Source organism: Blennius ocellaris (assembly GCF_963422515.1).
Source record: "Blennius ocellaris genome assembly, chromosome: 2".
In the NCBI taxonomy this organism is placed as follows: domain Eukaryota; kingdom Metazoa; phylum Chordata; class Actinopteri; order Blenniiformes; family Blenniidae; genus Blennius; species Blennius ocellaris.
Window position 1 is genome coordinate 32,862,666 of NC_137651.1, and position 24,602 is coordinate 32,887,267.

General features: G+C 52.8%; 1 protein-coding gene across 1 annotated transcript in view; it reads left to right on the forward strand.

Annotated features, from left to right (window-relative positions):
• Positions 1–24,602, forward strand: part of LOC308141258 (unconventional myosin-XVIIIa-like) — a gene marked incomplete at its 3' end in the record, with an annotated part of 73,986 nt that overhangs the window by 44,573 nt on the left and 4,811 nt on the right. The window contains 16 exon segments of the mRNA XM_080511346.1: positions 5,041–5,211; positions 7,071–7,161; positions 8,532–8,724; positions 9,010–9,096; positions 10,582–10,711; positions 11,329–11,488; positions 14,001–14,187; positions 15,089–15,293; positions 17,062–17,093; positions 17,095–17,172; positions 18,202–18,267; positions 19,294–19,422; positions 20,328–20,471; positions 21,221–21,310; positions 21,528–21,647; positions 21,816–21,927. Of these exon segments, the coding sequence (XP_080367472.1) occupies positions 5,041–5,211; positions 7,071–7,161; positions 8,532–8,724; positions 9,010–9,096; positions 10,582–10,711; positions 11,329–11,488; positions 14,001–14,187; positions 15,089–15,293; positions 17,062–17,093; positions 17,095–17,172; positions 18,202–18,267; positions 19,294–19,422; positions 20,328–20,471; positions 21,221–21,310; positions 21,528–21,647; positions 21,816–21,927 (1,995 nt within the window).

The window sequence follows — 24,602 nt, forward strand, 5'->3', positions numbered from 1 at the left end:
TGACTCCTCTGCCCTTTAGCACCTCTCACTGACTCCTCTGCCCTTTAGCACCTCTCACTGACTCCTCTGCCCTTTAGCACCTCTCACTGACTCCTCTGCCCTTTAGCACCTCTCACTGACTCCTCTGCCCTTTAGCACCTCTGACTCCTCTGTCCTTTAGCACCTCTCACTGACTCCTCTGCCCTTTAGCACCTCTCACTGACTCCTCTGCCCTTTAGCACCTCTCACTGACTCCTCTGCCCTTTAGCACCTCTCACTGACTCCTCTGCCCTTTAGCACCTCTCACTGACTCCTCTGCCCTTTAGCACCTCTCACTGACTCCTCTGCCCTTTAGCACCTCTCACTCCTCTGCCCGTTAGCACCTCTTGCTGCTGGGATTGGGAACTGCCCTCCTCAATCTCCTCCAATCTCGCCCTGTAGTCTGGATTACACCAACATATTCATGGTCTCAACTGTGCAGCTGTATCTCTTTTAGATATGGGAGTGCAACCACCCCCCCTCCCCCCCCCTTTCTTTTGCTGATTGTTAACTGAGCTTTAATTCTTGGTCTTTGCTCTTGATATACGTTGATCCCACCTCTGCACCTGGGGGGCAGACACATCTATTGGAAGGGACTGGAAGAGATGCAGCATTCTTGGCAAAATTAGAATTTGTACTGATTCAATACAAGACCCAACATTGAGAAAAGGTGTTGAATCCCATCTCTTTACATGTCTTTAGTTTTTGTGGGTTTTTTTGTTCAGGGGCAGAAAATGTATTGAGAACACTGTTGCCAGGTCTGGAGGTTCATCAACGCTCCCCATTTCACGTGTCACACGTCTTCACAATTTCTGAAGGGTCGTAATTAAACATTTCAATTTGTGTTTTTGAGACATTCATTTTAGGAGCTGAAAAAGATCCACATTGTTCCAAAAGTCAAAATAGTTGTACAAGAGATGTTTTTTCTGGGCTGGATAGCGACGACAATATATCATCCACAAATAAAGAAGTCATTTGTTCTCCTCCCTTCATACGTGTTCCTTTAATATCTCTATTTTGATGAATCCACTGACTAAGGGGCTCGATAAAAAATCACGAATAAAAGTGGGCCAGTTGGGCATCCTTGCCTTGTTTCACGTTCCAATGTCAATTTGTTTGAAACTGCTCCATTAATTTTAATTCTTCAGTTATCATAAGCAGCCTGTACTGTCCTCATAAAAGAATGGTGGAATCCAAATTCTTCCAAAACTCTAAACAGAAAAGACCAATTCATGCAATCAAAAGTCCTTTTTCTGCATCGAACCCGACATTAGAGTGCCGCTGGCAACTTCCTGTCTGTTATGTGGCTTTATTACATGCAAGGTTAGAATGTTCTTGTGCTGTGAATCCTGGTTTGCAGTCTGTTCTACTCGCCCCTTTTCACCGGGGTTCACCGTTTAACAGCCTGCAGCTTCTCTTTGTAGCTCCCAGCTTTGTCCGTCCTCCCCCAGTCCCACGCTCTCCTGCTGGTGACCCACCGGACCGGCTCCAACAGGGACTCCAAACGTTTAATAACTGCCACCGGGAACCCCCCCGCACCATGTCCCCCAGCCTCCTCCGCCAGTCCATACAGTGCCGTCCCATCTGGATCGAGTAATCTGAAGGGCTGAAACTCCTATCCCTTTGCCTTTGCCCTCGTTTTGGAGGTGGAGGGCTAAGGGGTAGGCGTGGGGCTAAGGGGTAGGCGTGGGGCTATGGGGTAGGGGTGGGGCTAAGGGGTAGGGGTGGGGCTAAGGGGTAGGCGGAGGGCTAAGGGGTAGGCGGAGGGCTAAGGGGTAGGCGGAGGGCTAAGGGGTAGGCGTGGGGCTAAGGGGTAGGCGTGGGGCTAAGGGGTAGGCGGAGAGCTAAGGGGTAGGCGGAGAGCTAAGGGGTAGGCGGAGAGCTAAGGGGTAGGCGGAGGGCTAAGGGGTAGGCATGGGGCTAAGGGGTAGGCGGAGGGCTAAGGGGTAGGCGGAGGGCTACGGGGTAGGCGTGGGGCTAAGGGGTAGGCGTGGGGCTAAGGGGTAGGGGGAGGGCTAAGGGGTAGGCGTGGGGCTAAGGGGTAGGCGGAGGGCTAAGGGGTAGGCGTGGGGCTAAGGGGTAGGCGTGGGGCTAAGGGGTAGGCGGAGGGCTAAGGGGTAGGCGTGGGGCTAAGGGGTAGGCGGAGGGCTAAGGGGTAGGCTATGGGGTAGGCGGCGGGCTAAGGGGTAGGCGTGGGGCTAAGGGGTAGGCGGAGGGCTAAGGGGTAGGCGTGGGGCTAAGGGGTAGGCTATGGGGTAGGCGGCGGGCTAAGGGGTAGGCGTGGGGCTAAGGGGTAGGCGGAGGGCTAAGGGGTAGGCGTGGGGCTAAGGGGTAGGCGGAGGGCTAAGGGGTACAAATAGAATTAGATTGGCCCTCTAGCTCTGCTCTGTGTGATGAAGTGATGAAAGTCTGCATGGTGTCTCTAACTCCCTCTCTTGACTTGCATGTTTGCATGCTGCGCTGCACACCAGCAGATGGAGACGAAGGTAATTTCTATATTTCCTGTATTTCCTCTCTCAATGTGTTCCTCATCAGGCTCCATGTCATGTCGTCTGTATGGTTTCTCCTCCTCCTCGTCTCACCTGGTCGGTCGTGGACATGAATGTGCTTCTTTCTTTCATGCCTTCTCCAGCCTGTTGACCTGTTTCTCAGTGGCTCACTTCCTCACAAGTGTGTCCCAGTGCCGTCCAATGTTGCTCCCAGTGCCGTCCGATGTTGCTCCCAGTGCAGCTTGAACCCTGAGCTCTGGAGCTCCCCGACACTGGAGGCGTCTTTTCAGGGTTCATCCACAGAGTGCAGCTTTGATTTAACACGTGTGACACTGCAGCAAATAGAACGTCCCTTCTATTGACCGCCATCGGGTTTCTACCTTGAAGAATCTGGTCTTTGTACATCATCCCTGAGAACTGTTCACACACTGCTACACTGGAGACCACTCAGGTTCACACCTTCAGGCAGGCTGTTGTCAGATCAATCTGAGAGAAACCCCCACAGTGCCCAGAGCCACTTGTTCTCAGATCAACCTGAGAGAAACCCCCACAGTGCCCAGAGCCACTTGTTCTCAGATCAACCTGAGAGAAACCCCCACAGTGCCCAGAGCCACTTGTTCTCAGATCAACCTGAGAGAAACCCCCACAGTGCCCAGAGCCACTTCCTAACGCTGGAAAGGTGATCAGTTCTGAACCAGAGGTCCAATGTTGCATCTCTACAGCCACAAGTGTCTCTACAGCAGTGGGTTTCAACCTTTGTGAGTCAAGGAACACTTTTTTCTTTGGAAAACTCTGGAGGCACACCTCCACCACCTCCACCTCCACCTCCACTTCCACCACCTCCACCTCCACTTCCACCACCTCCACCTCCACCTCCACCTCCACCTCCACCTGAAAATGTTAAAAAGTTAAACTCTGCAGCCTCTATTAACAATATAAAGTCTTTCTCATCACAGTTTGATCAACAGGAATCCAGTAAATCCAGAAACAAGGACTTTTTTTAATAGTGCCTCCGTCAGTGTGAAACCTGGACCTGATGGATGAAGAGCTGAGATCCTGGTTTTCAAAAACTTCTCCATCACTGTCACTGACACAGTACTTTGATACAAGATGGTAGCAGGAGGTGGAGATGAACCACACTGACGTCTGTCACTTTACATTTCACCGGCAAAGTTCTGTGCTGCCCTCTAGTGGTGAAGAGTATTTATACATCATTACTCTGCTACACACTGTCGCTGTGAGAGCAAAGGTTTCTTAGAAAACAATGTGAAATGTGATCATTTCCCCCGGGACACCTGACGATCTCGTGGAAACACCAGCGGTTGGTAAACTCTGGACTCTAGCACGTCTGTCGTGGCTCCATGAAAGTTTCTTTTAATTGTCTGGGTACAAAGTGTTGTGGGAGTTGATGACGTCCCTCTCGTCACTCATCCTGAACAGGCGTCCTGACCCCCGGAGCGACAGTCCGCACCAGGCCTCTCATAGTCTCAGTCACGTTGCACTGCATTGTGGGAAAAACGTCACATGCTCTGTTTTGTTCTCGTAATACCCGTAACAGCACAACATGTGAAAGAATACATTTTCTTATGGTTTCTCCATTCCTAAAAAGTCACTTGTAGCTTTTGAAGGAAAGTTTTTCAAAGAGCTGATCGTCATTGGAGCTCAACACAAGAGCCTCGGCCACATCGGCTGTCTTTTCCTTTTACCAGAACTTAGAAAAAGAATTCATGTTGTTGAAAAATAATTACCTGATGACATTGACAACAGTCACTTGTCCTTTGTACTCGTTTACCTTCATTTCTTCTGGGCCGACTGTGTGGAGAGGAAGCCATGTTGAAATGTTGCGTCGATGCGGAACTGAAGGCTTTAGATCCACAGGAATGCAGACATGACGGTGGTTTCCCTCAGCAGCACTTTGTGCTGTTCTGGAGCTGCTCCATTTCAACCAAGACACACAATAGGTCAAATAGGCTTCTTTTTATTATTATTAAAAAAAAGACATTTTTAAATACAGTATTCATTCCAATGTGCTTTTACAGAGAAAATAGAAAAACCCCACAGATCCACATGAGCAGCAGGTTTGTTTGTGACTGTGGAAAGAAAAACTCCTCTAACAGGAGAAACTTTGTAGAAACCAGAGTCAGAGGTGGAGGAATTCTGAGGATCGGTTGGGGGGAGAGGATGGAGGAGAGGAGAGACGGAGAGATAGACTGGGGGGGAGAAACATACAATACCCTTGTTAGTGCTACATACATTTCTTTTTTCCCATTATAATACAATAATCACAGGGATCTAAATATTGTCCAGCTGCCAGGAGAAGAAACCAGCCGGAGCAACAACAGAGCAAAAAGCTAAATCATCACAACAATGATGATGAAGACAAAAACAAAAGGACACAGAACAAAAACAACAACATGATTTTGATCATTGCCAGAACAAGAGCAGTAGCCTTCTGACTCCATTGTAGCTCGGCTTGTTGTCTTTCTTTCACCCCCTCCTTCTTGTTCACGGTGACTCTGCATCTCGTCCTCAGCCGGCAGGCGGCAGTTCGCCCGTCACGAGTGGGCCCAGAAGGCGGCCTACCTGCTGGGCTGCACCCTGGAGGAGCTGTCCTCCTCCGTCTTCAAGCATCAGGCCAAAGGCCTGCAGCACGCCACCTCCTTCAGGGGGGGGCCAGACGACGGGGGCCACGGGGACGGCACAGGTACAAACTCTCCTTAAGAAGCATTGCAATGATGGCAAAAGCAAAGCACATTTTAAATATCAAAGCTCTACACGCCTTATACTGTTCTCTGATTTGGCCCAATTTATATCATTGCACTGTGGTTTGGGGTAGTACTTATAAAAACACAGTAAAACCAATAGTAATGTTACAAAAAAGAGCTATTCGATTAATTCATAAATTTGGGTTTCTGGACCACACAAACTCATTATTTTTAAATCAAAGCTCATGAAGCTTTGTGACATCATTGAGTTCCAAGCAGTACAGATGTTCTATAAAGCAAGTTACAGATTGTTACCAAGACAAATACATAAGAAGGTTCCAGATCGTACTGGTCGTCATGAAATACGTGAGGACTTAAACTTTAGGACCCAGAAACATAGTAGAACCCTGAAAAGCTTCATCCCGACAGTTAAAGGTGAACGATCGTGGAACAAACTGGAGACGGAGTTGAAACGACGTCCAAACATCAACCTGTTCGAATATAAATACAAACAAAAGACGTTTGAAATATACAGAGAAGAAGAAATGCATTGAAGATGTTGGATGAACTTATATGTGTGTGTGAGTGTGTGAGTTGTAAGTTTGGTCTGTGTTGATATAGTCGTTTGAAATGTGGGAGGTTCTTTTTTGTTAATGTTTTGTTCTTTCTACACGAGTGTGGAAGGTACTTTTTGTTGCTCTGAGTTTGGGGGTGGAGCTCATCAGCTTCTTGCTTCAGCAGAATGTGTACTGCTCAAATAAATAAATAACTCTAAATGTTGCAGAAATACAGTCAGTGAGACTTTTTTTTGGACGAGACAGAGATGAATAAAGACGAGCGGAACCCAGGAGCCGTCAACCAAACATCAGGCCCAGACGACTGCACTGGAGTTGCAGCGTTTACTTTCTTACACTCTCTTACTCAAATAATAATAATAATAATAATAATAATAATAATAATGACGATAATACATTTTATTCATAGCACACTTTACATTTAAACAATGTGCACTGTTATGAATATATCACATCCTGGTTCCGGATGTACTTGTCAGAGGTCCAGAGGAGTGGATTGCAGTGTTCCACCCTCGACGACACAAAAGCGACAATCAGCCTGTGCAACAACCTGCAGACGCACAATGCAGACGCACAATGCAGACAGCCTGGACGGCCTTCGTCGTCTTCATCCTCGTTGTTTTCAGACTCATGCAATTCAGTGTTCTAGTGTTGTTGATCGTATAGAGCAGTGGTCCCCAACCCCCGGGCCGCGGACCGGTCCCCAACCCCCAACCCCCGGGCCGCGGACCGGTACCAGTCCCCAACCCCCAACCCCCGGGCCGCGGACCGGTCCCCAACCCCCCCCCAACCCCCGGGCCGCGGACCGGCACCGGTCCCCAACCCCCAACCCCCGGGCCGCAGACCGGTACCGGGCCGTGGATCAATTGCTTCCGTTGTATTTATTATCTGAGTCTGAATAATCTTTTATTTTGAAAAATGACCAGATTCTCTGGGTTACGTCTCGTCACTTGAGCGCCAAACGTTTAGCCCACAAGCTAGCAAGACGAGCAAGAACAGACGTGTTTGGAAGGAAAAGGTGAAGACAGAAGAAGTTCTTAACAGACGTACCAGGGGTTCTACTGGAAGTATGGATTGATGGCCACGGCTGATTCCCGCTCGGCTAATCAAGCCTTCAATAATATAAACACTCTACGACCCCCCCCCCCCCGGTGATAGGACGGTGGGGGACCACTGCTCTAGAGCTTTGTCTTATCATGTTCAGTGTCGTCATGTTCAGTGTTGCGGTGTTCAGTGTTCAGTGTGTGGTTGTGTTCAGTGTTCAGTGTGTGGTTGTGTCCCAGGCTCCAAGGTGACGGCTCTGGAGTGTGTGGAGGCGATGGCGTCCGGCCTGTACGCTGAGCTCTTCACCCTCGTCGTCTCCCTCATCAACAGGTAAAGTCTTCACATTTTCAACAAACTGAAATTCCTCACAATTTGCATTAAAACAATAGTAAACCAAACAAAACAACAACAATAAAAGCGACAGTGAAACAACACAGACACGGGGCAATTGGCATCGGAGAGAATATTAAATTTTTGAAAATGAGTGTGGAGTATTGTTTTGAAGTGGGGGTGAGACCAGGGTGTCCATGTTGATGGAGAAGCTGAGAGTTCTGGGTCAAGTGGCAATAAGAAGGATCTCAGTTTTGTTGTGTCATTTGAGAAAATTGAGGGTTAGCCAGGTTCTTATTTCAGAAATACAGCCAGTGAGGGGGGAGGGTGGAGGAGGGTGGAGGAGGGTGGAGGAGGGTGGAGGAGGGTTTAGCGGTGAGGCAGAGAGCTGTGTGTCGTCTGCAAAGCGGTGGAATTGTATTTAAGTGTGCGGAAGACATTGCAGCGGGGGAAGGAGGTACATAATGAAGAGGAGGGGCTCCAGGACCGAGCCCTGGGGCACACCTGAGGCGAGGGGGGGGGTCTCGGGTGGCAGTGCAGGTTCAGAACAGGGTCCTGACCCGTGGCGGTCTGGTCCAGAACAGGGTCCTGACCCATGGAGGTGCAGGTTCAGAACAGGGTCCTGACCCATGGCGGTCTGGTCCAGAACAGGGTCCTGACCCATGGCGGTCTGGTCCAGAACAGGGTCCTGACCCATGGCGGTGCAGGTTCAGAACAGGGTCCTGACCCATGGCGGTGGCGGTGCAGGTTCAGAACTGGGTCCTGACCCATGGCGGTGGCGGTGCAGGTTCAGAACAGGGTCCTGACCCATGGCGGTGGCGGTGCAGGTTCAGAACTGGGTCCTGACCCATGGCGGTGACGGTCTGGTGCAGGTTCAGAACAGGGTCCTGACCCATGGCGGTCTGGTCCAGAACAGGGTCCTGACCCGTGGTGGTGCAGGTTCAGAACAGGGTCCTGACCCATGGCAGTGCAGGTTCAGAACAGGGTCCTGACCCGTGGTGGTGCAGGTTCAGAACAGGGTCCTGACCCATGGCAGTGCAGGTCCAGAACAGGGTCCTGACCCATGGCGGTGGCGGTCTGGTACAGGAGGGACGTGTCACAGAGTTGAAGCTCTAAGTTCTAAGTTCCCGGCAGCATTCACTCCAAATCCATGACTGTGATTGTTCTGGTTCCTTCTGCCACAAACATCTGGATCTCTACACTTCACCCCCCCCCCCCCCCCACCCCCCCCCCCCCTCCAGCTGATGTCTAACTCTTCACAATAGCAGTTTATTGAGCATACACACTGTGTGTGTGTGTGTGTGTGTGTGTGTGTGTGTGTGTGTGTGTGTGTGTGTGTGTGTGTGTGTGTGTGTGTGTGTGTGCTTCAGGGCTCTGAAGTCCAGCCAGCACTCACTGTGCTCTCTGCTGGTGGTGGACACGCCGGGCTTCCAGAACCCCCGCTGGGCGCAGCAGCAGCGCGGCGCCACGTTCGAGGAGCTCTGCCACAACTACACCCAGGAGAGGCTGCAAACGCTGTTCCAGGAGCGCACCTTCCTGCAGGAGCTGGACCGGTACAAGGAGGTAGCACCCTGGCCCAGTCCTGTTCCACAATACCTCACAAGCTCGCTCACGACCTGATCTGCACATTATTCATTCTTCATAGTGACAAGTTGTGGTGCGAGGAAACCATCCAATCACACAATAGTCTGCTTTGCAAGTGCTTGTTGGATTTTACATGTGAAACTCTGATTTAAAGTTAAAAAGCAGTTTTTTATGCCAAATGAAAATCATAAGCTAAGACAGAACTGATCTGTTTGATTTCTGGTTGTGGTGTACTAACCGAATCCTTTGTCGTCCTGCGTCTAGGAGAACATAGAGCTCGCTTTAGACGACATAGAGTCCAGTGCCTCTATGTCTGTAGCAGCTGTTGATCAAGCCTCAGCCCAAGCTCTGGTAAGCCGCCGCCGTCACTGCTCGCCTCGTCGTGTTCACGGGTCCTTCAGCCTCGTCTTCCTCCCGGCTTCGCTAGTCTCTCCCCACTGACGTACGGTCGCCTTACGTCCACCTTCACTCAGTCACCGCGCTGTTGTCGTCTCAACACACACGTCACCGAGCGTCTGGACGTGATTCGCCCACTGATTCAAAGTCCCAGTGAAATGTAAAACACTACTTTGTAGAAACCATAGTTGTGGTTCTACTTGTAAGGTTCCTCCGCCTTGTAAGGTTCCTCCGACTCTGCCCCTCCACTGTTGTCGCATAACAAAGTTATTTGAATTTTTAATCTCCAGCCGAGGAAGTCGGGGGAATCCTTCTTCGTGGGCCGTTGTGGGCGGAGCCTATGTGTGACATCACGAGTTGTGCAGATCTCGATCTGTTGTGTTTATATCGGCTTGTTTCCTCTTAAATATCAAAGTTTTTACAGTGTTTTGAAGTTCTAGTCGGCGTTTTATGAGCCTTGATGAAAGATTGAGCCTGGAAGAGACCAGAGAGGAGGAAAGGAGCACGGGCGGCGGGAGCGGCTAGCGGCTAGCTCGCGTGGCTAGCGGGAGCCGCTAGCTCGCGTGGCTAGTAGACGATCAAGTAATACCTGGACTCATCTCCGGTGATTCCTCAGTCTTCTAGCTCTTGGACGTGTTGGATCCAGGAAGCCGGTCGTTCTGCCAAAAGTCAGGAGCCTCAAAGCCTCAAAGGTGAAAAGTGGCGGCTGCTGAGGCGAGGAGACGAGGACGAATGGAGGACGAAGCGTCTTCTGCTTCCTCAAACATGTTCCAGACGGGGTCACCGATGGCAGAACCACCTTCTGTGTCTTCTTCATCAATCACTGGGTTTGAAATGACCATGATGATGAAATCTGGTTCAATTCAGCCTCTTCGTGGTCAAAACTCTGATCCTCCATAATGTAAACACAACTTGGGCGTGTGCACAACTCGTGATGTCACTCTGTTATTGTCAGAAGCTCCGCCCAGCAGAGGAAATAGCGCCGTTTATCGGCTATTTTCTCTCAGATTGTCGTGTTTTAACATTTGACCTTCAGCCAGTTAGCAGGAAAATGTTCTAGAAGAGACACCAGAGAGTTCTGGAGGTGGAACCTTCATTTCACTGGGACTTTAAATGTAAGTTTTTCAAATGTTCAATGGTAAACATGTTTTAAATGAACTTTGGTAGTAAAGGTGACGAGAGCTGCGATACGTCGTGAAGTGAACGGGCAGATCGAAGCCCGTTTCCACCGCGGGGTTAATGCCTCCACGTTGGAACCGACAGAGAAGCGCGGCAGGGAGGGGGGGTCTTGAAAGACGGCTTTGAACCATGTGCAGACGAGTTAAAAGAGTCAATGAGCTGCTAGCTGTTGGAGCGATCGTCAGAGAGGCCGTCCACACTGGTTCTACAGCGCCGCTCGCCACACGTTCTGTTCTGAGTCTGCGAGGCTGCTGGTTGCAGGTGCGAACCCTGGCGAGGACGGACGAGGCTCGGGGGCTGCTGTGGCTGCTGGAGGAGGAGGCCGTCCTGCCGGGGGGGTCGGAGGAGAGCATGCTGGACCGGCTCTTCAGCTACTACGGATCAGCACAGGGTGAAGGGGGGGGCTCACCACGGGGGGTCTGCAGCAGCAGGGCTGCAGCCGGGCTGACTCTCTCTCTCTCTCTCTCTCTCTCTCTCTCTCTCTCTCTCTCTCTCTCTCTCTCTCTCTCTCTCTCTCTCTGTCTTTGTCTCTCTCTCTCTGTCTTTGTCTCTCTCTCTCTCTGTCTCTCTCTCTCTCTGTCTCTCTGTCTCTCTGTGTCTCTCTCTCTCTGTGTCTCTCTCTCTCTCTCTCTCTCTCTCTCTCTCTCTGTCTTTGTCTCTCTCTCTCTGTCTTTGTCTCTCTCTCTCTCTGTGTGTCTCTGTCTCTCTCTCTGTCTCTCTCTCTCTCTCTCTGTCTCTCTGTGTCTCTCTGTGTCTCTCTCTCTCTCTCTCTCTCTCTCTCTCTCTGTGTCTCTCTCTCTCTGTCCTCTCTCTCTCTCTCTCTCTCTGTTTGTCTCTCTCTCTCTCTCTCTCTCTCTCTCTGTCTTTGTCTCTCTCTCTCTCTCTCTCTGTCTTTGTCTCTCTCTCTGTCTTTGTCTTTCTCTCTCTGTCTCTCTCTCTCTGTCTCTCTCTCTGTCTTTGTCTCTCTCTCTGTGTCTCTCTCTCTCTCTCTCTCTCCCTCCCCCCCAGGAGCGTCCCTGCTGCTGCGAGGGGACAGACGTCATGTCTTCCTGCTGGGACACAGCCACGGGACAGACTGGGTGGAGTACGACACGGTGGGCTGGCTGAACCACGCCAAACACAACCCGGCTTCGCAGAACGCCGCCACACTGCTGCAGGACTCGCAGAAGTAAGACTCGTTTAGAAGTACGACCTCATAGAATACTGCTTGGGACCAAGGAGGAGTCTGTGTGCAGTACACACAGTACATACACAGTACCCACAGTGCAGTACACACAGTGCAGTACACACAGTACATACAGTACATACACAGTACACACAGTGCAGTACACACAGTACATACAGTACACACAGTACATACACAGTACACACAGTACATACACAGTACCCACAGTGCAGTACACACAGTGCAGTACACACAGTGCAGTACACACAGTACATACACAGTACACACAGTACATACACAGTACCCACAGTGCAGTACACACAGTACATACACAGTACACACAGTACATACACAGTACCCACAGTGCAGTACACACAGTGCAGTACCCACAGTGCAGTACACACAGTACATACACAGTACCCACAGTGCAGTACCCACAGTGCAGTACACACAGTACATGGACCAGTGTCCAGTAAAAACAGTACATGTCACGCCCCCTGCTGGTGGTTTGGACGGAGCGGCAGTGTTTGTCTCCATGCTGCGTCCTCAGTGTCTCCATGCTGCGTCCTCGGTGTCTCCGTGCTGCGTCCTCGGTGTCTCCATGTTGCGTCCTCAGTGTCTCCATGTTGCGTCCTCAGTGTCTCCATGTTGCGTCCTCGGTGTCTCCATGTTGCGTCCTCAGTGTCTCCATGTTGCGTCCTCGGTGTCTCCATGTTGCGTCCTCAGTGTCTCCATGTTGCGTCCTCAGTGTCTCCATGTTGCGTCCTCGGTGTCTCCATGTTGCGTCCTCGGTGTCTCCATGTTGCGTCCTCAGTGTCTCCATGTTGCGTCCTCAGTGTCTCTATGCTGCGTCCTCAGTGTCTCCATGTTGCGTCCTCAGTGTCTCCATGCTGCGTCCTCGGTGTCTCCATGTTGCGTCCTCAGTGTCTCCATGTTGCGTCCTCAGTGTCTCCATGTTGCGTCCTCAGTGTCTCTATGCTGCGTCCTCAGTGTCTCCGTGCTGCGTCCTCAGTGTCTCTCCATGTTGCGTCCTCAGTGTCTCCATGTTGCGTCCTCAGTGTCTCCATGTTGCGTCCTCAGTGTCTCCGTGCTGCGTCCTCAGTGTCTCTCCATGTTGCGTCCTCAGTGTCTCCATGTTGCGTCCTCAGTGTCTCCATGTTGCGTCCTCAGTGTCTCCGTGCTGCGTCCTCAGTGTCTCCATGTTGCGTCCTCAGTGTCTCCATGTTGCGTCCTCAGTGTCTCCGTGCTGCGTCCTCAGTGTCTCCGTGCTGCATCCTCAGTGTCTCCGTGCTGCGTCCTCAGTGTCTCCGTGCTGCGTCCTCAGTGTCTCCGTGCTGCGTCCTCAGTGTGTCCATGTTTCGTCCTCAGTGTCTCCGTGCTGCGTCCTCAGTGTGTCCATGTTGCGTCCTCAGTGTGTCCATGTTGCGTCCTCAGTGTCTCCGTGCTGCGTCCTCAGTGTCTCCGTGCTGCGTCCTCAGTGTCTCCGTGCTGCGTCCTCAGTGTGTCCATGTTTCGTCCTCAGTGTCTCCGTGCTGCGTCCTCAGTGTGTCCATGCTGCGTCCTCAGTGTCTCCGTGCTGCGTCCTCAGTGTCTCCATGTTGCGTCCTCAGTGTCTCCATGTTGCGTCCTCAGTGTCTCCGTGCTGCGTCCTCAGTGTCTCCATGTTGCGTCCTCAGTGTCTCCATGTTGCGTCCTCAGTGTCTCCGTGCTGCGTCCTCAGTGTCTCCGTGCTGCATCCTCAGTGTCTCCGTGCTGCGTCCTCAGTGTCTCCGTGCTGCGTCCTCAGTGTCTCCGTGCTGCGTCCTCAGTGTGTCCATGTTTCGTCCTCAGTGTCTCCGTGCTGCGTCCTCAGTGTGTCCATGTTGCGTCCTCAGTGTGTCCATGTTGCGTCCTCAGTGTCTCCGTGCTGCGTCCTCAGTGTCTCCGTGCTGCGTCCTCAGTGTCTCCGTGCTGCGTCCTCAGTGTGTCCATGTTTCGTCCTCAGTGTCTCCGTGCTGCGTCCTCAGTGTGTCCATGCTGCGTCCTCAGTGTCTCCGTGCTGCGTCCTCAGTGTCTCCATGTTTCGTCCTCAGTGTGTCCATGTTGCGTCCTCAGTGTGTTCATGTTGCGTCCTCAGTGTGTCCATGTTGCGTCCTCAGTGTCTCTCCATGCTGCGTCCTCAGTGTCTCCATGCTGCGTCCTCAGTGTCTCTCCATGTTGCGTCCTCAGTGTCTCCATGTTGCGTCCTCAGTGTCTCCATGTTGCGTCCTCAGTGTCTCCATGCTGCGTCCTCAGTGTCTCTCCATGCTGCGTCCTCAGTGTCTCCATGTTGCGTCCTCAGTGTGTCCATGTTGCGTCCTCAGTGTCTCCATGTTGCGTCCTCAGTGTCTCCATGTTGCGTCCTCAGTGTGTCCATGTTGCGTCCTCAGTGTGTCCATGTTGCATCCTCAGTGTCTCCATGTTGCGTCCTCAGTGTCTCTCCATGCTGCGTCCTCAGTGTGTCCATGCTGCGTCCTCAGTGTCTCCGTGTCCTCAGGAAGAACATCAGTGGGCTGTTCCTGGGCCGGGGGGGCGGGGCCACGGTTCTGTCCGGCTCCATCGCCGGCCTGGAGGGCAGCTCGCAGCTCGCCCTGCGCAGAGCCACCAGCATGAGGAAGACCTTCACCTCCGGCGTGGCGGCCGTGAAGAAGAGGAGCCTGTGTATCCAGGTCAAACTGCAAGTGGTACGTCCTTTAACTACCATCACTACAACGGCTGGAACCGTCAGGACGGGACAGACGTCTGTGTTCGGGGGGACACCTGCAAGACGGAGACGACAGAGACAAACCCAGTGTGGAGAGTTCCTCCCCTGAAGTCCATGCTGACTGTTCCTCCCCTGAAGTCCATGCTGACTGTTCCCCCCCCCTGAAGTCCATGCTGACTGTTCCCCCCCTGAAGTCCATGCTGACTGTTCCCCCCCTGAAGTCCATGCTGACTGTTCCTCCCCTGAAGTCCATGCTGACTGTTCCTCCCCTGAAGTCCATGCTGACTGTTCCTCCCCCTGAAGTCCATGCTGACTGTTCCCCCCCTGAAGTCCATGCTGACTGTTCCCCCCCTGAAGTCCATGCTGACTGTTCCTCCCCTGAAGTCCATGCTGACTGTTCCTCCCCTGAAGTCCATGCTGACTGTTCCTCCCCTGAAGTCCATGCTGACTGTTCCTCCCCTGAAGTCCATGCTGACTGTTCCCCCCCCCTGAAGTCCATGCTGACTGTTCCCCCCCTGAAGTCCATGCTGACTGTTCCTCCCCCTGAAGTCCATGCTGACTGTTCCTCCCCTGAAGTCCATGCTGACTGTTCCTCCCCTGAAGTCCATGCTGACCTGTTCCTCCCCTGAAGTCCATGCTGACTGTTCCTCCCCTGAAGTCCATGCTGACTGTTCCTCCCCTGAAATCCATGCTGACTGTTCCTCCCCTGAAGTCCATGCTGACTGTTCCTCCCCCTGAAGTCCATGCTGACTGTTCCTCCCCTGAAGTCCATGCTGACTGTTCCTCCCCTGAAGTCCATGCTGACTGTTCCTCCCCCTGAAGTCCATGCTGACTGTTCCCCCCCCTGAAGTCCATGCTGACTGTTCCTCCCCCGCTCTCAGGACGCGCTGGTGGACATGCTGCGCCGCTCCAAGGTCCACTTCATCCACTGCCTGCTGCCGAAGGCCGAGGCGGTGGCGGGCGGCGACCCCAGGGTGACGCATGGCGAGAGTCCGGACGCCGGCCTCATGACCCTGGACGTGGGCCTGTTGAGGGCTCAGCTCCGGGGGTCCAAGCTGCTGGACGCTCTGCGCATCTACCGACAAGGTGACGGAGGAGACCCCCCCCCCCCCCCCCCCCCCCCCCCTCACACTCTTCTTCGCTCCTCTTAAAGCGGCAGTGATGCTGTTCCCGTCTCATTGGTCCTTCCCTCACCACACAACCTGATGATGTCACTAACGCCTGAGGTGCTTGCAGCGCCTCACACACAGTAGCTCATGTCAGAACATCATCTCAACCTACAACCTTCTGGCCCTGCAGCCGGTGTCTGAAGGGTCCCCCTTTAGATCAGGGGGGTCAGACTGGTTCAGTTGAGGGGCCACATCCATCTGATCTGACCTCTGACCTCTGGAGGCCCAACAAGTCAAACATCACATGTTAAACTGCAGATCTGGACAAATGTAAAGTCTTTCCTTCCTTTGATCCTTTTGATCTGCAAGAATTTGCCATTTGTCTATTCTGAAATTTACATATTAAAGGAAATCAGATATTATTATATTTGCACACAAAAACCCCTCAGTCATCTTATCTGGTGTCGTATTTTTATTCAGGATTAAAACAATTTGTCATCATCTGGACATTGTTTTGAGTTTACGTGTCTAAAGTATCACTTCACATAAGTTGGACTCGTTGTTTTATTGTGAAAGGTGTTACGTCATGTGACCTCCACAGACGCATTAATAAATCTGACCAAGGGAGGTTTTGAATGTCATTTTTGCCGATTTAGTGTTTTTAGATCAGCGTCTGTCAGTTTTCATATTTAATACTTCACACTTCAAAAATCACCTGGCGGCCGGATTAGATCCTCTGGTGGACCGGGTTCAGGTGTGTGGGGTTCAGGTGTGTGGGGTTCAGGTGTGTGGGGTTCAGGTGTGTGTGGGGTTCAGGTGTGTGTGGGGTTCAGGTGTGTGTGGGGTTCAGGTGTGTGGGGTTCAGGTGTGTGGGGTTCAGGTGTGTGGGGTTCAGGTGTGTGGGGTTCAGGTGTGTGTGGGGTTCAGGTATGTGGGGTTCAGGTGTGTGTGGGGTTCAGGTGTGTGGGGTTCAGGTGTGTGTGGGGTTCAGGTGTGTGGGGTTCAGGTGTGTGGGGTTCAGGTGTGTGTGGGGTTCAGGTGTGTGTGGGGTTCAGGTGTGTGTGGGGTTCAGGTGTGTGGGGTTCAGGTGTGTGGGGTTCAGGTGTGTGTGGGGTTCAGGTGTGTGGGGTTCAGGTGTGTGGGGTTCAGGTGTGTGTGGGGTTCAGGTGTGTGTGGGGTTCAGGTGTGTGTGGGGTTCAGGTGTGTGGGGTTCAGGTGTGTGGGGTTCAGGTGTGTGGGGTTCAGGTGTGTGTGGGGTTCAGGTGTGTGTGGGGTTCAGGTGTGTGTCGGGTTCAGGTGTGTGTCGGGTTCAGGTGTGTGGGGTTCAGGTGTGTGTGGGGTTCAGGTGTGTGTGGGGTTCAGGTGTGTGTGGGGTTCAGGTGTGTGGGGTTCAGGTGTGTGTGGGGTTCAGGTGTGTGTGGGGTTCAGGTGTGTGTCGGGTTCAGGTGTGTGTTTGGTTCAGGTGTGTGTTTGGTTCAGGTGTGTGTGGGGGTTCAGGTGTGTTTGGGGTTCAGGTGTGTGGGGTTCAGGTGTGTGTTTGGTTCAGGTGTGTTTGGGGTTCAGGTGTGTGTTTGGTTCAGGTGTGTTTGGGGTTCAGGTATGTGGGGTTCAGGTGTGTGTGGGGGTTCAGGTATGTGGGGTTCAGGTATGTGGGGTTCAGGTGTGTGTTTGGTTCAGGTATGTGGGGTTCAGGTGTGTGTTTGGTTCAGGTATGTGGGGTTCAGGTGTGTCCTCTCGTCTTGCAGGGTACCCGGACCATATGGTGTTCTCTGAGTTCCCGCCGGCGCTTTGATGTCCTGGCTCCTCATCTGACCAAGAAACATGGCCGCCATTACATCGTCACGGACGAGAAGAGGGTGGGGTATGACCCAGGAGAGGGCGGGTCTGGCCCAGGAGAGGGTGGGTGTGGACCCAGGAGAGGGCGGGTCTGGCCCAGGAGAGGGTGGGTGTGACCCAGGAGAGGGGCGGGTATGGCCCAGGAGAGGGCGGGGTATGACCCAGGAGAGGGCGGGTATGACCCAGGAGAGGGCGGGGGGTATGGCCCAGGAGAGGGCGGGTATGACCCAGGAGAGGGCGGGGTATGGCCCAGGAGAGGGCGGGTATGGCCCAGGAGAGGGCGGGTATGACCCAGGAGAGGGCGGGTATGGCCCAGGAGAGGGGCGGGTATGGCCCAGGAGAGGGCGGGTCTGACCCAGGAGAGGGCGGGTATGGCCCAGGAGAGGGGCGGGTATGGCCCAGGAGAGGGCGGGTATGACCCAGGAGAGGGCGGGTATGGCCCAGGAGAGGGCGGGTCTGACCCAGGAGAGGGCGGGTATGGCCCAGGAGAGGGCGGGTATGGCCCAGGAGAGGGCGGGTATGACCCAGGAGAGGGGCGGGTATGGCCCAGGAGAGGGCGGGTATGACCCAGGAGAGGGCGGGTATGGCCCAGGAGAGGGTGGGTATGGCCCAGGAGAGGGCGGGTATGACCCAGGAGAGGGCGGGTATGACCCAGGAGAGGGTGGGTCTGGCCCAGTGGGGGTCACATGGTGTGAGATCAGGAGAGATCAGGGTCCCCCTGTGACCCCCTGTTCTCTCAGGAAGTCTGATAAAGAAACAAGACCTAAAGAGATGACCTCACAAAGTCAACTTCCTGTGTAGCAACACAATATGGAGCCTTTGATCAGATTCCATGTACTTCAGGGACCACATGCAGTCCAGTTCCGTCCTGAGTGGACCAGTCAAATATTGCTCTAATCACCTTTACAGTCACACGTCAAAGTGTTTCTTTGTTCAGGTTCAACCGTTAGTAGTACAAAGGATGATGATTCCAGATGTGAGGCGGTGGGACGGAGCCAGAGGCCTGAAGAAGTGTCGTCGTTTGTTCACCTGAGCCTTGTGCTTTTCAGGCTGTGGAGGAGCTGCTGGAGTCTTTGGATCTGGAGAAGAGCAACTATCACATGGGGCTGAGCAGGGTGACTACACACACACACACACACACACACACACACACACACACACACACACACACACACACACACACACACACTAGACGTGGTTTCACTAAGGTGTGATTCCACACCTTAGCGTGTAAAGTCTGCGATATTTCTCGTCACATGTTGCATGTCTACATTTCCTAGTAGCGGTGGACTCCATTAACAAAATAAACCCATGAATTAGGGACATTGTGGATAAATGATCGTGATTAATCTCATTTTATTGACATCTCAGTGGACACATGAAGCATTTTTTTTTTTTTTTATTAATACAAACTGATTTTAGGAGCTGATTGAATCTAGAAATAACACGCAGTTTATATATAAAAGGCATGAAGGGAATTCTGTAGCCAGAAATGAAGAAAAGTGTGTTGACACTTTTTCAACTGTGACACTTCTTTAAAAAGTTGTACAAGTTTCAAAAAGTGTCACAATTTTCAAAAAGTGGCACAAGTTTCCAAAAGTTGCAACGATTTTCAAAAAGTTGCTTTTTTAACAAGTTGCACAATTTTCAAAAAGTTGCTTTTTATAAAAGTTGTGCAACTTTTTTAAAAAGTGTTGGGGTTTTTTTCAAAAGTTGCACAATTTTCAAAAAGTTGCACAAGTTTAAAATATCACTCCAGACCAGAGACGGGCCGGCAGGACAAAGCATTACAGTCTACCTGCCGCAGGTAGCGTTACAGTTTGCCAGCAGCATTCACACTATCATGCATTTGCCGCGGGGAACGCAGATCGTCTAGTTTTCAACTCGTTTCCCAGGAGCTTTGATGAAGTGACACGTATAAATGTTGTCCACTTGTCCTGGATGTGAATCATGAAGGAGTCATTCATCCACATTTCAGATTTAAAATGGTGTGTGTGTGTGTGTGTGTGTGTGTGTGTGTGTGTGTGTGTGTGTGTGTGTGTGTGTGTGTGTGTGTGTGTGTGTGTGTGTGTGTGTGTGTGTGTGTGTGCGTGTGCGCGTGCGCGTGTGTGTGTGTCCTCCGTCCCGTCTCGTCCCTCCAGGTCTTCTTCAGGGCTGGGACTCTGTCCAGGCTGGAGGAGCAGCGAGACCTTCAGACCAGGAGGAACATCACCATGTTCCAGGCCGCCTGCAGGGGACACCTGGCGAGACAGGCCTTCAAGAAGAGGAAGGTGAGACACACACACACACACAGGGAATTGGTCCACTGTAGGAAGAGACATTATAGGAGGAGACAGACAGAGTGAAGGAGGAGACAGACACACTATAGGAGGAGACAGACAGACTGAAGGAGGAAACAGACACACTATAGGAGGAGACAGAGACAGACAGGTTAAAGGAGACAGACAGACAGACTGAAGGAGGAGACAGACAGACTGAAGGAGGAAACAGACACACTATAGGAGGAGACAGAGACAGACAGGTTAAGGAGACAGACAGACAGACTGAAGGAGGAGACAGACAGACTGAAGGAGGAAACAGACACACTATAGGAGGAGACAGAGACAGACAGGTTAAAGGAGACAGACAGACAGACTGAAGGAGGAGACAGACAGACTGAAGGAGGAAGCAGACACACTATAGGAGGAGACAGAGTGAAGGAGGAGACAGAGACATTATAGGAGGAGACAGACAGAGTGAAGGAGGAGACAGACAGACTGAAGCAGGAGCCAGAGACACTATAGGAGGAGACAGAGTGAAGGAGGAGACAGAGTGACGGAGGAGACAGACGATGTGTTGACGTCCTCTGAGGATAAATGGATCATTTGGAGATCTGAACAGTGATGATGATAAAAAGTCTCATCTTATCTTGGTTTTATAGAATCGTACGACATCGTTACTGTCCTTCCTGTCCTCCAGAGCGTCTTAATGAAACCTGTGTGTGTGTGTGTGTGTGTGTGTGTGTGTGTGTGTGTGTGTGTGTGTGTGTGTGTGTGTGTGTGTGTGTGTGTGTGTGTGTGTGTGTGTGTGTGTGTGTGTGTGTGTGTGTGTGTGTGTGTGTGTGTGTGTGTGTGTGTGTGTGTGTGTGTGTGTGTGTGTGTGTGTGTGTGTGTGTGTGTGTGTGTGTGTGTCACAGATCCAGAACCTGGCCATCTGCTGCATCCAGAAGAACATCAAGAAGAACGGCGGGGTGAAGCACTGGCCGTGGTGGAGGCTGTTCACCACGGTCCGTCCTCTGATCGAGGTGCAGCTGACGGAGGAGCAGATCCGCGGGAAGGATGTAGGTTCATCCTGTGACCTGATCGCCCAGAACCTCCTCAACGCCATGCATTGACTTTATGTTCCTTTAGCCTGATTGATTAGCCGTCGCATGTCTTCCTTTGAATTGAGTGACGCTCTCATGAACATTGTCTCAGAACGTCCCGTCCAACCGCAGTCTGGTTGTCCAGACCAGAGTTCTCCACCCTCTGGTGTTTCCTCCACATCTCGTCAGCTGAGCCGGGGAAATTATTATTATTATGTTTTTCTAAAAAACCTTTGCTCTCACAGCGACAGTGTGTTGCAGAGTAATCCTGTATAAATACTCTTCACCACTAGAGGGCAGCACAGAACTTTGCCGGTGAAATGTAAAGTGACAGACGTCAGTGTGGTTCATCTCCACCTCCTGCTACCATCTTGTATCAAAGTACTGTGTCAGTGACAGTGATGGAGAAGTTTTTGAAAACCAGGATCTCAGCTCTTCATCCATCAGGTCCAGGTTTCACACTGAGGGAGGCACTATTAAAAAAGTCCTTGTTTCTGGATTTACTGGATTCCTGTTGATAAAACTGTGATGACAAAGACTTTATATTGTTAATAGAGGCTGCAGAGTTTAACATTTTCAGGTGGAGGTGTGGCTCCAGATGTTTCCAAAGAAAACAGTGTGTCTGGGCTCAAAGAGGTTGAGGACCTGGTCTAGTTTTCCAGTCTGGAGGAGTTGGTGACGGTGAAGTGTCTGCCGTCTCCATGACGACTCTGTGTTTCCTCCAGGAAGAAATCCAGCAGCTGAAAGTGAGGTTGGAGAAGGTGGAGAAAGAGAGGAACGAGTTGAGACTCAACACAGACCGTCTGGAGAGCCGGGTACCCACACTGGACAGTCTACCTTACATCTGGAGGACGTCTTTGATCTCACAATCTAATGTGTGTGTGTGTGTGTGTGTGTGTGTGTGTGTGTGTGTGTGTGTGTGTGTGTGTGTGTGTGTGTGTGTGTGTGTGTGTGTGTGTGTGTGTGTGTGTGTGTGTGTGTGTGTGTGTGTGTGTGTGTGTGTGTGTGTGTGTGTGTGTGTGTGTGAATCAGATCACAGAGTTGTCGTCGGAGCTCGCTGATGAGCGCAACACCGGGGAGTCGGCGTCACAGCTGCTGGAGACAGAAACATCTGAGAGACTCCGTCTGGAGAGGGACATGAAGGACCTGCAGGTACACACACACACACACACACACACACACACACACACACACACACACTTATTCGTCAATAATACAACACAAATGACCATTAATGCAACAGGCCTCAACCTCCACATATGTGGCGGCAGATGTGTTGACGTTGTCATGGTAACCGCCTCCTCGCCCTCCGTCCGCCAGGCGAAGTTTGACAGCATGAAGAAGCAAACGGAGTCCATGGAGATGGAGGTGATGGAGGCGCGACTCATCAGGGCGTCGGAGCTCAACGGAGAGATGGACGACGACGACTCAGGTCGGACCCTCGACACGCCTCGGCCAATTCTTACTGTCTGACAACAGGATGGATGGAGGGTGGGTGGGTGGTGGGTGGGTGGTGGGTGGGTGGTGGGTGGGTGGTGGATGGATGGATGGTGGGTGGATGGATGGTGGATGGATGGATGGATGGATGGATGGTGGATGGATGGTGGGTGGATGGATGGTGGGTGGATGGACGGATGGTGGATGGATGGTGGGTGGATGGGTGGTGGCTGGTGGGTGGATGGATGGATGGATGGATGGTGGATGGATGGTGGGTGGATGGATGGTGGGTGGATGGATGGATGGTGGATGGATGGGTGGATGGTGGATGGATGGATGGTGGATGAATGGATGGTGGATGGATGGGTGGATGGTGGACGGATGGTGGATGGATGGTGGGTGGATGGATGGATGGTGGATGGATGGGTGGATGGTGGACGGATGGTGGATGGATGGTGGGTGGATGGATGGTGGGTGGATGGTGGACGGATGGTGGATGGATGGTGGATGGATGGATGGATGGTGGATGGATGGTTGGATGGTGGACGGATGGTGGATGGATGGTGGGTGGATGGATAGGTGGTGGATGGTGGGTGGATTGATGGTGGATGGATGGATGGATGGTGGACGGATGGTGGATGGATGGTGGGTGGATGGGTGGTGGATGGTGGATGGATGGATGGTGGATGGATGGATGGTGGATGGATGGTTGGATGGTGGACGGATGGTGGATGGATGGTGGATGGATAGGTGGTGGATGGTGGGTGGATTGATGGTGGATTGATGGTGGATGGATGGATGGATGGTGGACGGATGGTGGATGGATGGTGGGTGGATGGGTGGTGGATGGTGGATGGATGGATGGTGGATGGATGGTGGATGGATGGTGGGTGGATGGTGGATGGATGGTGGGTGGATGGATGGTGGGTGGATGGTGGGTGGATGGATGGTGGGTGTATGTGGATGGATGGTGGGTGGATGGTGGGTGGATGGATGGATGGATGGTCCAGATAATGAAATGAAGTCTCCAACTAGTCTCTAAAGTCAAATGACAGTCTATCTCCTAAAGTACGACTCTGTCCACGGTTTCTTTCCCTGGAGAGAGAACCCGCCCGGTTGCTGTGTTCCCTACGCAGCCCGGTCGCTGTGTTCCCTACGCAGCCCGGTCGCTGCGTTCCCTACGCAGCCCGGTCGCTGCGTTCCCTACGCAGCCCGGTCGCTGCGTTCCCTACGCAGCCCGGTCGCTGCGTTCCCTACGCAGCCCGGTCGCTGCGTTCCCTACGCAGCCCGGTCCCTGCGTTCCCTACGCAGCCCGGTCGCTGCGTTCCCTACGCAGCCCGGTCGCTGCGTTCCCTACGCAGCCCGGTCCCTGTGTTCCCTACGCAGCCCGGTCGCTGCGTTCCCTACGCAGCCCGGTCGCTGCGTTCCCTACGCAGCCCGGTCCCTGTGTTCCCTACGCAGCCCGGTCGCTGCGTTCCCTACGCAGCCCGGTCCCTGTGTTCCCTACGCAGCCCGGTCGCTGCGTTCCCTACGCAGCCCGGTCCCTGTGTTCCCTACGCAGCCCGGTCGCTGCGTTCCCTACGCAGCCCGGTCGCTGCGTTCCCTACGCAGCCCGGTCCCTGTGTTCCCTACGCAGCCCGGTCGCTGCGTTCCCTACGCAGCCCGGTCCCTGTGTTCCCTACGCAGCCCGGTCGCTGCGTTCCCTACGCAGCCCGGTCCCTGTGTTCCCTACGCAGCCCGGTCGCTGCGTTCCCTACGCAGCCCGGTCCCTGCGTTCCCTACGCAGCCCGGTCGCTGCGTTCCCTACGCAGCCCGGTCGCTGCGTTCCCTACGCAGCCCGGTCCCTGCGTTCCCTACGCAGCCCGGTCCCTGTGTTCCCTACGCAGCCCGGTCCCTGTGTTCCCTACGCAGCCCGGTCCCTGTGTTCCCTACGCAGCCCGGTCGCTGTGTTCCCTACGCAGCCCGGTCGCTGCGTTCCCTACGCAGCCCGGTCCCTGCGTTCCCTACGCAGCCCGGTCCCTGCGTTCCCTACGCAGCCCGGTCGCTGCGTTCCCTACGCAGCCCGGTCGCTGCGTTCCCTACGCAGCCCTGTCCCTGTGTTCCCTACGCAGCCCGGTCCCTGCGTTCCCTACGCAGCCCGGTCGCTGTGTTTCCCGTTCTGGTCGGACAAGTGCTCACGTTGGTTTAGTTTTCAGTACGACAGAAACTTGCGTCTGTGTAAGGCAGCGAGCAGAACGACCTCCAGCTCTCCCACACCAAGTACAGTCCAAGACAGAAAGCTGGTTCTTTGTAGGAGGATCACTTGGGAACCTTTATGTTGTGTTCTGCTATCGACAGTGATCCGTCATCACCAAAAGGTAGTTATTAGTTATGTTGTGGAACATTTGAACCTGCTCTGTAGCAGAGCACCGCCTGGCACAAGACAGAAGACAACAGTTGAAAAGGCAGAATGATCACATGGTGAACTAGAACTAGAACTCTGAGACAGGAACATCAGGGGATTCAGTGCAGTTCTCACATCCTCCGTCACCAATAATACCAAATAGCGCCGTTTATCAGCTATTTCCTCTCAGATTGTCGTGTTTTAACCTTTGACCTTCAGCCAGTTAGCAGGAAAACGTTCTAGAAGAGACACCAGAGAGTTCTGGAGGTGGAACCTTCATCTCACTG